General features: G+C 46.2%; 1 protein-coding gene across 4 annotated transcripts in view; it reads left to right on the top strand.

Moving 5' to 3' along the window:
* The window catches only part of si:ch211-1e14.1 (UPF0606 protein KIAA1549), an 88,723-nt gene extending 77,269 nt beyond the window's left edge, over positions 1–11,454 (top strand). For 2 of the 4 annotated variants that reach the window (XM_063197215.1, XM_063197213.1), the window contains exons 15-21: positions 49–287; positions 2,097–2,232; positions 2,560–2,979; positions 5,545–5,597; positions 6,728–6,873; positions 7,201–7,346; positions 7,807–11,454. In XM_063197215.1, coding sequence (XP_063053285.1) covers positions 49–287; positions 2,097–2,232; positions 2,560–2,979; positions 5,545–5,597; positions 6,728–6,873; positions 7,201–7,346; positions 7,807–8,022 — 1,356 coding nt within the window. In that variant the 3' untranslated portion in view covers positions 8,023–11,454. Of the gene's footprint in view, positions 1–42; positions 288–2,096; positions 2,233–2,559; positions 2,980–5,544; positions 5,598–6,727; positions 6,874–7,200; positions 7,347–7,806 lie in introns of all 4 variants that reach the window. The other 2 variants (XM_063197214.1, XM_063197212.1) reach the window with 1 other exon arrangement.
* Positions 11,455–12,117: the final 663 nt, after the last annotated feature.

Below are 12,117 nucleotides of genomic sequence, written 5' to 3'. Positions count from 1 at the left end.
CGTCTGTGTGTGGGTGTCTGTATCTGCATGCGTCTGCGGTAGATCCAGGTAGCACTGAGGCACAAGTCTGAGATCGAGCACCACCGCAACAAGATCCGGCTACGGGCCAAGAGGAAGGGCCACTACGACTTCCCCGCCATGGACGAGCTGGCGGCGGATGGCACAGGCACCGGCGGGGGAGATGCCAAGGAGCAGGACCGCATCTACCAGAAGGCCCAGCAGCAGATCGACAAGATCCTCGACCCCGACACACACCTGCCCTCGCCCTTCACAGAGCCCAAGAAGAGGTCTGGATAATATTTTGGTTTATTTCATCAGGGACCATGTGCAAATGACATTAGTTACATAGTAATACGATGACCTGCACCAGATTATAGCGTTAAAAGCTAATTTCCATCCGCAGTCCTCATACTCATATGAGTAATATCATATTATCAATATGATTATTGACCCAGACACAGACCTGCGACTGGAAGTTGGGCCGTGCACATCAATTCAAACAGGGGTGGGAAATCTTTTTCATTCGAGGGGCCACTTCATATTCCTCCCAGGACCGTACTGTGAACACAAACCAGGATTTTAACGTGCATTTTACCCCTATATTGAAGGTCACCACCTTTACAACAGACCCCACCAAGGTCCTGTAAAAATATAACTTAATTGTACTGTATTGCAAATGTAATTTCTAACATTTCCTTACAAAAACGCATAACATTAAATTTATGTTGGGGGTCGGGTAAGACGGCCTCAAATGGCTTTGCCACTACGCTGAACTGAAATTCAGTGTGTTATTGCAATTAATGCAACTCATTTTGTAGTTCTATTGAGTCCAGCTGCTATAGTTCAGAACACAGGGTGGCCACAGGTCACACAGGCCACAGGCCCATAGTCGTTAGACACACACGCACAGTCAAAAATGTAACTGTATTTTCACTTTTATGATCGTGCGAGTTGGTCAATTTTTTTTTTCTGAAATGGTATTGAAAAGTCTTAATTTTAACTTGATAAAACCTGTAGACACCCTGAGAGCATGTGTGACAGTGGTTACCTCATCACCCGCCAAAAAAGCAAATCATTTCAAAGGCTATGTCCTGAGATGCCTTACAAAATCAATTTTGCGTACTGCTGGGAAAACCTCCATTTACATACTGCTGCTAGCATGCTAGCCTACAAAACATAATAAGAAAGAAAAATAAGATGTCATATTCTTTTGCGAGGGCTTATTGTTGACCCACTGCATAGTCCAATAGTGATCAGTGCCCGTTGGTGAAAAAAAAATGTCATCTGTTTCCCCAAGTCGGATCAAAGTCAACCCATTAAAAAAAACTTATTTCATGTAACAGTGTTTAATATGTTCAAGAACAGAGGGCGAATGGAACGGTAGGGCACTGAGTTACTACGCCGGCAACACAGGTTCGATTCTGGCCCGGGTCATTTGCCAATCTTCCCTGTCTGTCTCTCCCCACTCATTTCTTGTCAAAAAGGAAAAAAGCCTTAAAAATATTAAAAAGAAAGAAAGAAAAAAGAACAGAGGGTAAATTTGACTCTGTTTATCCCAGACTGAGATTGTTTTTCTAACACATTTCCAAAGACTCGAGCAGCATTTCTTGACTGCACATGCACTGAATGCGGGCGGCTATTGTCCTTGTTTTGAGCACGCGTCTTCAAAGCTCAATCACACTCAGGGATTGTCCTCATGTACTCATTCCCATCTCTGATATTAAATGCTGGCCTAGTTTTCCCCCTGTAGTCTGCACTTGTTTTGTCACCATGGAAATGCCATCATTTGTAAATTCAGCCATGCTCTCGTCCTCTCTCCTACTTTACTCTCTGAATGTCCTTCACACAAGTACAAGAGATAGAGAATTAGTGGAAGGTTTTGCTACCTTGAGAAGTTAAGTTTGACATATGAGCGTTAGGCTTTATAATAGTGACATGTTTTGCAAACCGTTGTGCAAATCGTTTCATAAACTGTAATTGACTGTGTGTGCGTGTGCGTGTGCGTGTGCGTGTGTATGTACCCGTGTGTTTGTGTGTGTGTGTGTCAATGTGTGTGTGCGTGTGCGTGTGCGTGTGCGTGTGCGTGTGTGTATTAGTGGTAGGGGAAGGCGTTCTCCCAAGTCGAGGAAGATGAACGGGGGGGTATATGAGCACGACCGGGACCAGCTCATCACCGCGGAGACAGATGGAACCTACCGGAAATACCCCGGAGTCAGCAACTTTGCCTACGTGGTGCGTAATCACCTCTTGTCGCTCACCTCGAATCTTTCTCTCTCGCTCTCTCTCTCTCTCTCTCACTCTCTCTCTCTCTCTCTCTCTCTCTCTCTCTCTCTCTCTCTCTCTCTCTCTCTCTCTCTCTCTCTCTCTCTTTCTAGCTCTCTCACTCTTTGTATAGTACCTGTGCTGTTGCATTGCTGAGAGCAATGGGATTTCTACAGGTATTGTATATCCTGTACATAGCACAGATCTGACAATGTCCCTCCCTCTCTCTCTCTTTTTCTCTCTCTCTCTCTCTCTCCTTCTCTCCCCACCCCCCACCTCCCCTCTCTCTTTCCTCAGTCTGACCCCGAGCAGGCTGAGCCTGGCCGCGGCCCCTCCCCTCCGTCCCCTGACGACGTCTTCCTGTCGCCGGGCTCCCCTCCCCCGTCGCACGTGCCCCCTCCCCCTCCCTACCTGCCGCCGCAGCCCAGCATCGAGGAGGCGCGCCAGCAGATGCACTCGCTCCTGGACGACGCCTTCGCACTGGTCTCGCCCACCGCCCAGGGTTCCGCGCCCAGCCTCGCCACGGCGGGCATCACGTTGCCCGGGGTGGGCATGGGCATGGGCATGGGGATGGGGAACGGCCACGCGCACCCTCCATCATCCAGCCCGCCATCCAGGGGACCCCCGCGGCCCCCCTGGGGGGTGCCCCCATCCTCCGCTGCCTCCACCTCCCTGGCCTCCTCCTCCCCGTATGCCCCGCCAGGACCCTTCTCTGGGGTGAGTCTGCAGGACTGTCCATAGGAAAAAGTTATATGATATATGATATAAGTAATGAAATATTATAATATATAATGTAGTAGAACACAGGTATAAGCAGCATACCCACCAGAAAAGGACAGGGATTTCAGTGTGCACACCTAAAATTGATTGTTGAATATTTAGAATATCACAGCCACGTTTAATCAATAGCGACTCGTCATGGAAGCTTTTGAATTTAACAATATGACCATAAGATCACAATCAGAATTCTTTCAGATGTTAACAATCCCTCCCTCTGCATCTGATACACTCCCTTCCCTCTGCAACCCCTCAGGGCCCCCGGCCCCTAGTTTGGGAACCTATGCACCAATAGCTGCCCACATATACAGTATAGCCACCACAAAAAGTAGACTACTCCACTGAACATACTGTATGTGAATGTGTGAAAAGGAGTGATCGAGTGAGAGTCAGCCACTTTTGTTTTGTGTCGTGATGTACGGATGAGGTGTGAGAGGCAGACAGACAGGCAGGCAGGCAGACAGACAGGCAGGCAGGCAGACAGACTGACACCTCTCTCTATCACTGTCCCTGACACACTGACCAAGTGAGTAAGTGTGTAACGTCAGGCGGGTGGTGGTGGTGTTAGTGTGTAACTGGTTACGGTTGACTAACTCAGTAAGCCTTGTCCTCCAGTACAGTAATCAGGTCACCACAACTCCCATCTGTCACCGCGAAATTAGTCCTGACACAAAGCTTCCCAACACACACACATACACACACACACACACACACACACACACACACACACACACACACACACACACACACACACACACACACACACACAACCCGCAAAGATACTGATACTGTACGTGAGCAAATATTCAATATGGCATGCTCTCATTCACAAACTACACACTCTCTAACACACACGCACACACACACACACACACACACACACACACACACACACACACACACACACACACACACACACACACACACACACACACTCCCCCCTTGAGCGGACATAGCAGATTATGATGGGGTGGGTCGGTCAGGAGAGGTCATGGGTCACTCCTGCTGAGCCCTGGCTTTCCATATGATCACATGAAATTACACTTTTACCCAGAGTGACTTGTATTTGTTTAGCTACAGGGTATTGGTTACAGCCCCTGGAGCAACATGGGGTTACAGTAGGTGCCTTGCAAGGCACTTAAGCCATGGTTGAGAAGGCTGTAGGAGACATACCCACACTGGTATTACAGATACGGGATTACAACATGCAGACCAACTCCCCAACCATGAGGTTCCAGCTGCCCCCATTATGCAGGCATGGATGTGATCAGGTCAGGATGGATTAATCTTGACTTGATCATTTCATACATTATGGGTGAATATGGGGGAAAGTCTAGCTGTCCTCTTCAGTGATGTGATCAGGATGGATTAAGCAGCTTGATTTGATCATTTCATGCTAATCCTACTGCGACGGGAAGAGCACCATGTGTTGGCCCAAAGCCCTCCGCAGGGCCTGCAGTGTAGTAACCTGAGAATTCCCGTGCTGCCCTCTGCACACGCTCATATCTGAATGGGACAGCATGGCAACCCTGATGTGTGAGAGAAGTTGAGGCGTTTAGAATAGAAGTATTGCAGATTCCAGTTTTGTTGTTATGTGTTCAGTTGGTTTTCTTCTTCACCTCATTTTGGCCAGACCTCAAGCCATGTGGTTGTCTGCCCCTGAGCGACCTTTTTTTTTTTCATTCTCTGCGGCAGGGGTGTGTGTGTGTGTGTGTGTGTGTGTGTGTGTGTGTGTGCATGTGTGCATCTGTCTAGAAGTGGGAGACAAAAAGCACTACTGTGTTTCTTTCACATCACTTCACCGCAGACATCAGACTGGTCACCTGTCCTCACGCACAGGCAATCGGCTGCAGCCGAGCCAATCAGGCGTCATGGCATGGGGAAGCCCTTAAAATATTCATGAGTGGGCAGGAATGTGGCCTTCTGTGTGTCAGTACAGGACAGGAATGACCTAAATATGATGAAGAGGAGCAAGCCGCCATGTTTTAGAGGGCATACCCTGCTCCCCATGTTTTTCTTTTGTCTCCATAGCCAACAGACCTATTTTTTTTTAAAGTTATTGTGTGTGTGTGTGTGGGGGGGGGGTGTGGGTGTGTGTGTGTGTGTGTGGGTGGGTGGGTGGGTATCTGCATGTGTTATCTGTGCATGTGTGTGACAGAAGTGGAGTTTGTTTGTGTACTATTAGGATAATCTAAAGCTGAAAGTCCACTTCAGCCATGATTTTTCTGCTCCCACTTTTATAAAATGTTTTCATGTAATGTTTCCGTTGTACAAAACACTTTTTCAGACGTCACATCTGAAGAAGGGTTTTCACCCGAAACGTTAGGTAAAAAAAATTATAACAGTGGGAGAAGAAAAATCCTGGTTGAAGCTGAGTTTTTTCAGTTTTATTCTGTCACTGGGTAGTCCTGCTCCCAGGTCAGAGGTTTTTCGGATGTGTGGGCTTTAACCTTCTGCTATTAGGTGAATGACAAAATGACTGAGATGTTGCTTTTGTTTCTGCAGCGGTATGGTGACATTGGACTGCCCCCTCCCTCTGCACAGAGCATTCTTCAAAGGTCAGTTCAAAAGAAGCTTAGTTGTATTATTACGTATGTTGCAGTGCAGTGCACATGCACAATGTGTACGTCTACTCAGTCGTATTTTTGTTTGTTTGATTGACTGTTTTTTGGGGGGGGTTTTAAACGAATAAAATGTGTATGGGGTCCCCAGAAATGTGTGATGCCAAAATAGAGTCCCTCCCGGGCCAAAAATGCTCAGGAACCAGTGGGTTACGCATTTAATGCCAGTGTGTTGAAGGGAGTCAGCAGTCTGTATGTTTCCTTGCCAGTTATCAGGGCTGTCTGTCTGTCAGCCTCCTGTAACTGAAGCAGCCTGATGTGCCCTTACTCGCTGCTTCTGAAAGTCATTCCCCTAACAGCAGCTGACTGCACAGAGGAGATTTCACCTCCATCCTTTCTCTCATATCACAGTCATCTTCGCTACAGTACCAGTGATCCTGAGCCGAGTTGCTCTCTCTGTGACTGTGTTTTCCACTCACATTTGCTGTTGGGTCTCCACATGGGACATGTTCAGGCCGATAGAGAGTCGTGCCGGTGTATTCCATCATCAATTATACACAGAGGTCATTTTTATTTCAGCAGCTAGATGTCTGACAGAGACATTCTCCTTTAGCTCAGAGGAATTCTTGTAAACACACCGTCTGGCATCTAGGACACACACACACACACAGTTTAGTACTTTTATTTGGATCGTCACACAGGGAAGGATTACAGATCCAAACAGTATTGGAAAAAGTCCTGTAGATTGGCAACATTGATGATAAACAGATAATAAGTCCAGTCTCTATGGATAGATGTGACATCTCCGTCTCCAGATGGACAGGCTCCCAATTATGGCAGAAATTGAGCAGAATTTGGCAAGTCCCTTTGCACTCTTTTTGCATAATCCATCCACACAGTTGCAGTCCTCGCATGACCAGTTTATGTACATGTCCAATTCTTCCAAACACAAGAACAATTAACTTGCAGTTATACCCAAGATTCATGATTGATTCAAGAAAAAGAGGTAACATCCTCAAAAAAGGCAGATCCACAATTAGAAGCCAACAATTTTGCAAATGTCTATGTGTTTATATGTCAATTTATATGGCGACTTGTATTTATTTGTTTGCTTTTTTTTGTTTCAGACAAGGCTTGGGTTCAGGGTTTTTGCCCCCAACCAGTGAAGGCGTGAGTGGGGAGCAGCCTGCAGTGGACAGCTTCACCAGCAGAGGGGGCTATGGTGACGAGCTGTCCTCATCAGCACGACCCAGACCAGTTGGAGGCACGCCAGGTGAACACCACATACACACACATGCGCGCGCAGGCATGCACACACACACACACACACACACACACACACACACACACACACACACACACACACACACACACACACACACACACACAAGCAGAAACAGCAGTCATACAGTATGTTGATGGTGATGATGCTACTTTGTGTGAAGTGAATATTGTTTATTATATTAATGTGTGCATATGTGTGTGCGTGTGCGTGTGCGTGTCCATGCATGTGTGTGTGTGTGTGTGTGTGTGTGTGTGTGTGTGTGTGTGTGTGTGTGTGTGTGTGTGTGTGTGTGTGTGTGTGTGTGTGTGTGTGCAGGCGGTCACCTCCATCACCTGGGCATGCCCAGCCGTCTGGGAGTGCTGCCCCCCAGTGGCGGGCGTCTGGGTGCCCCACAGGCAGCTGGTTACGGCTGGAGCACCTACGAGGATGAGTTCTCCAAACCTGGCAACCTGCGCGAACCTGTGAGTCCCCACCGCCTCGTCTGTATCAGCTTCTCTTATCTGTTAACCCATTAAGACACTGCGTTATAAATTGGCTGTTATTAGAATGGCAAAGACCAAGTCATAGTACATTACTAAAGGCCCTGTGTTATGTCATAGTATTGTAGTACTATGGTACTTAACTATTCAATGTGTCTAGGAGGTACGGCATGCATTAAGGGGCTACAATAACGCAGAAATACACAGCCCGCTACAAATGAACTGTTCACAGAATGGCACTGACCAAATTATAATGTATTACTGATACTTAAGGCCCTGTGCACTGTTAATGTTGTGTGTAGTACTATGGTAGAACAGTTTTTCAGTGACTATTACACTGTTCCAACAAATGCTGTGCGGTACTACACAGAGGACTGGCGAGTGTCAGGCTAGACTAACTCAGCCGTGAATGTGTGTGTGTGTTTGTGTGTATGTGTTCCAGGCGCACCGTGGCGCAGGACTGAGGGAACCCACCGCCCCGCCTGTCCACCTGGACACCCCCGGCCTGGGCTACCCCTCCAGCACCAGCGCCCTGCAGGGCGAGGGCCACGGCCTGCCCCCGCCCACGCACTCCTCTGCCTCCCTCATCAAGGCCATCCGGGAGGAACTCATGCGCCTGTCCCAGAAACAGGCCTCCCTGCCCAGCTTCCATAGCTGAGACTGGGATCTCTAACCCTCCACTACCCCCAGGGACCCCTCCCCAGCCCCCTGCCAACAGACATCCAAGCCCCTCCAGGCAGAGGCCCAGGGCTGCCCCCACTGCTTCCCATGGAAGCTGCCCTGCTCCTGGGGGACCGGGAGGGGCCGGGGCCGGGGCCGGGGCGGGACAGACTAAAGGGGCGGGGTCTGGTCTCGGAGCAGGCCAGGACAGGAAGGGGAATATCTGCACTGTATTAGAAGAAGAGACTGAACAAAGACGGGAGAAAAGCAAGAGTCAAAGAACAAGCGTAGCTTTGGACCTGGATTAGTAGCACTGTGCATGGATGTGTGTGTGTGTGGTTGTGTGTGTGTGTGGGTGTGTGTGAGTGAAGGACCTATTGAGAAAAAGGGACCACATTTGGTTTTTCATAAGTATTGGGTGGGAGGTTTGGACAATGGGTATTTTAGCCAAAATCTGGTTACCACAGATTGTTGTGAGTTTCTGTTTTTTTATTATTATTTAATCGTTCCACATTTTACTTTGGGGTGCTGTGTTTGCTTGTTTGTTTGTTTTTTTTGCTTCTCCCATTCTAAACAACAGCTGAGGCTAGGTGTCCATGTTATTCATTTGTTATTAGCTAGACCCTTTACATCTGGTGGCCTTCTGACCTCCAAGGCACCGTTTATGCATACCCGGGTATTTTGATTTAAAAAAAAAAACATATTTCTTCCCTACGTTTATCAAAATATGTTTGTTCACACCATCGGCAAATCTGCCTGTGCGTGGTAAAGAGAATACCATTCCAGTCTTCGTTTACCTCTGTTTATATACCAAAAAAATCTCAACTTTTGCCGGAGCTTTTAGGGAGATTCGTTTTCAGAGGAAAAAACTCCGTTTGTGTGTAAACAAAAGGCGCAAACAAAGGGAGACGTCTTAAAACACTTCATATTCTTACCCGGGGATGTGTAAACGGCGCCTGAGTTCATGCCGATATCTGATTAACTGCCATTGCAGTACTGGGGTGCGTTTCTCGAAAGCGTAGTTGTTAGCAGTTAGCAACTTGGATAGTTGCCAATGGAAATTGCATCGAAAACAACAAAGTAGCTAACATAGTTAGCAACTTTGGTTTCGAGAACTCCACCCCAACTTGCGGTGCTGCGCGTGTTCCTCAACACCTTGCATTCATGCTGAGGCTAAGGGGGAATGGCTTTTGATATGACTTGTATTACATTTTCCACACACTGTTTCACGTTATCTTAATCTCCTGGATGTCCTGTGTGCTGCCATTTCTCTGGTGCTACGTAAACTGCCTATGATGACCCATCCATTTTATATGATCCAAAGCTAAATGCTAAACCTTATACCTTATTAGGAAGAAGAATGGGCAGATCTCTGTTTGGCTGTGCAATAGACTGAATTTGTGCGGATTATTCTGGCCAATATCATTTCAATTAACAACCATGTTATATTAACATAGCTAGATTTGCTCACAGCGTCGGCACTGCACATTGGACTAGTGAGAGTATTTCATGGGAAGTTGCAGTGCCACCTATGGCAGTAATCTAGACCTTGAAATCAGACAGTGTTCCCTAAATGGCTTTTCCACTTGGAGTTATTATGACATAGCAGGCTTCCGCGGCCTGAGGATTGACAGCTGGTCCTGATGCAAAAGGCCTAAAGAATGCAGTGTTAATTCAACCTTGCTCTGGGATGTATGATTCCAGTCAACGTAGTGTTAATTCAGCACTTTGAGTGACTGTAACCTTTTCAGAGTGTACATGGATTTGCAGTGGTGATTCGGCACTCAAAGAGTTGAATATGAGCCAAAAATGGAATGGGGCCATATATTCTGCAGAACTGGCTCAGCTCTACTGGCATGAAAGCTATCCAGACAAGGGCTGGACTGAGGGAGAAATAGGGCCCAGGCACATTTGGCTGAAATGGGCCCTCACAATTAATGGCGCAGAACTGACTCACAGGTGGGCCCTGCACCCTTGTGGCCTCCTATTTCCAGAAATGTAAGGAGCCCACAGACCTGTTTCAGGCGCAAACTTTGGTTCCTCTTTTCAACCTGAAAACCGGCCTGACTATAAAGTTGAGAGCCTTTAAACATGCAATTACCCATTTTGGACTGTTTCAATAATAGCGAGAACAAAAGCAGCAAGTCCACAGTTCTTCAAGTCAGACTCGAAGGTCATGTAGAGTAGCAAGTGAAATACCAAAGGTGTGAGGAAAGGTGTCTGGCCGGCACTGAAGGGCCATCACTGGCTTGAGACAAGAGCAAAACTAAACAATGCAGTATAATTAAGACTGCACTCTGCAGCAGTTCATTAACCACTGTGAGGTAAACAGCATACGGTATGTAGTATACAGTATATGTTAGAAACCATATTGCTGTTTGCAGAGCCAGTGTGGATGTGCAGTATTTTTGTTGGCAGTTTTCCACACCCTCCTCTGCAGCAGAAGAGGCACTGTGGACATTACCCATGCAGATCATTCATCTCACTCACTAGCTGTGTTGATGTATCAGTAGCTGTTACCAGTAAACACTTGCTGTTCGTTATTCCTTAAGCAGTATCTTGCAGTTATAAATTGCAGTTATGAAACTACTACAGGGTCGGTAGGCATTCAAAGCACTTGCTTTAAATTAGCAATGGTCAGGAATGAAAAGTTAGTAAAGGCACTGAATGAAATAAAACAAAACAAAAAATGGGACAAGCATTTAGTGCCGCTTTCTTTTCTGAAGGGAGAGTAATTAATCTATTGCTTGCCAGTTAGAGACCATGGTACCTTTCTTTTTACCCTGGTGTTGCGTCTAACAATTAAAGAACAATTAGGGCAATTGAATGCTTCCACTCTAATGCTTACTGAACAAATGGGGCTACTGAATGAGACTGACTGTTTTTTCCCTGATTTATTGAGATCAAGGCATGGAGGGGGACCCAAGCACCCGTACTGTGTCTGTCTGCCCCTGCTCAGTTGCAGAATTGAACAGAGTTAACCCAACCGAACACTGACACTGCCATCTTTCTGCTCAGAGCATGCCGCTGGGCGTGGAAGAATCCATGCTTTGGTGTCCACCAGGTGTGCATTTACTTGTTTGTTTTCCCTCAAATGTGGTGTCTTTAAACCTTAAAAGGTTAGTTTAAAAAATCTTTTCCCAAAAATTCAGTGCTGTAGAAAAGGGGAAAAGATGCTGAAGAACTGTATTTATTATTTGCCCCACAAATGTAAGGATCTCCATGGTGACAGGTGTATTTTTTCCTTGACTACCTTTGCCTGTTTTCGATAAGTATTTGATTTGTTTCTGAGTACGAGCGTTATTATCAGAATATTTTCCATTTTGTAAGGTTGTAAGGTTTTTTGTTAAATTAATTTGTTCATGTATGTAACCACAAACGTAGGCATTCTGCTGTTTCTTTATTTAAATAAACAAGATCAAGGCTTGAATTGCTGGTGTTTCAACTATTTGCTTGCCTTCCACTGTGTTCAAATCACATCCAATGTTAGCTCAACCTTAGTCAAACAAACCACTGCCTACAGTTACGTGCCCTTATAGATCTCAAATGTTCATATAGACACCACTCAGACACGTCTCGGTTATTTTGGGTTTATAATACATGCTTTTAAGACATTTGGTCCAGTCATATATTCTGTATTCCCGTTGCTTTAATCCACATTATTGAGATTATGGGTTTATTTGCTGTGCAACTTGATGGATGGCTGGATATAATTACTTACAAGGTAAGTGAGTGATTGAGTAGTGAAGCTTCAAAAGATGTTTTTATCGGCTGAAAATACAGCATGTTGCCTTATGATAAGGTTTTGAATAGAAACCTAATTCAACCTCTTTTTACGTTAAAGTTGTGACATTATTTCTCCATAACTAAATAAATAGAGAACATTTTTTTGAAAAGGTGTCTATAAGCCTATGCATCATGAGTATCAATGTTACACATTTACACATACACTACATCCAGTACAGTACACACGGTACATTCACTTGACTCACAAAAGGAACACACACACCTACTGTAGAGGCAGGGAAGCTGACGGTTGGGGGGGGTCAAAGGGGTCACTTTTGCCCCGGGCCCAGGGAGAGAGGGGGCCCAG

The sequence above is a fragment of the Engraulis encrasicolus genome, chromosome 4 (assembly GCF_034702125.1).
Source record: "Engraulis encrasicolus isolate BLACKSEA-1 chromosome 4, IST_EnEncr_1.0, whole genome shotgun sequence".
NCBI classification, from domain to species: Eukaryota; Metazoa; Chordata; class Actinopteri; order Clupeiformes; family Engraulidae; genus Engraulis; species Engraulis encrasicolus.
This window is presented reverse-complemented; position numbering and strand designations above follow the sequence as displayed.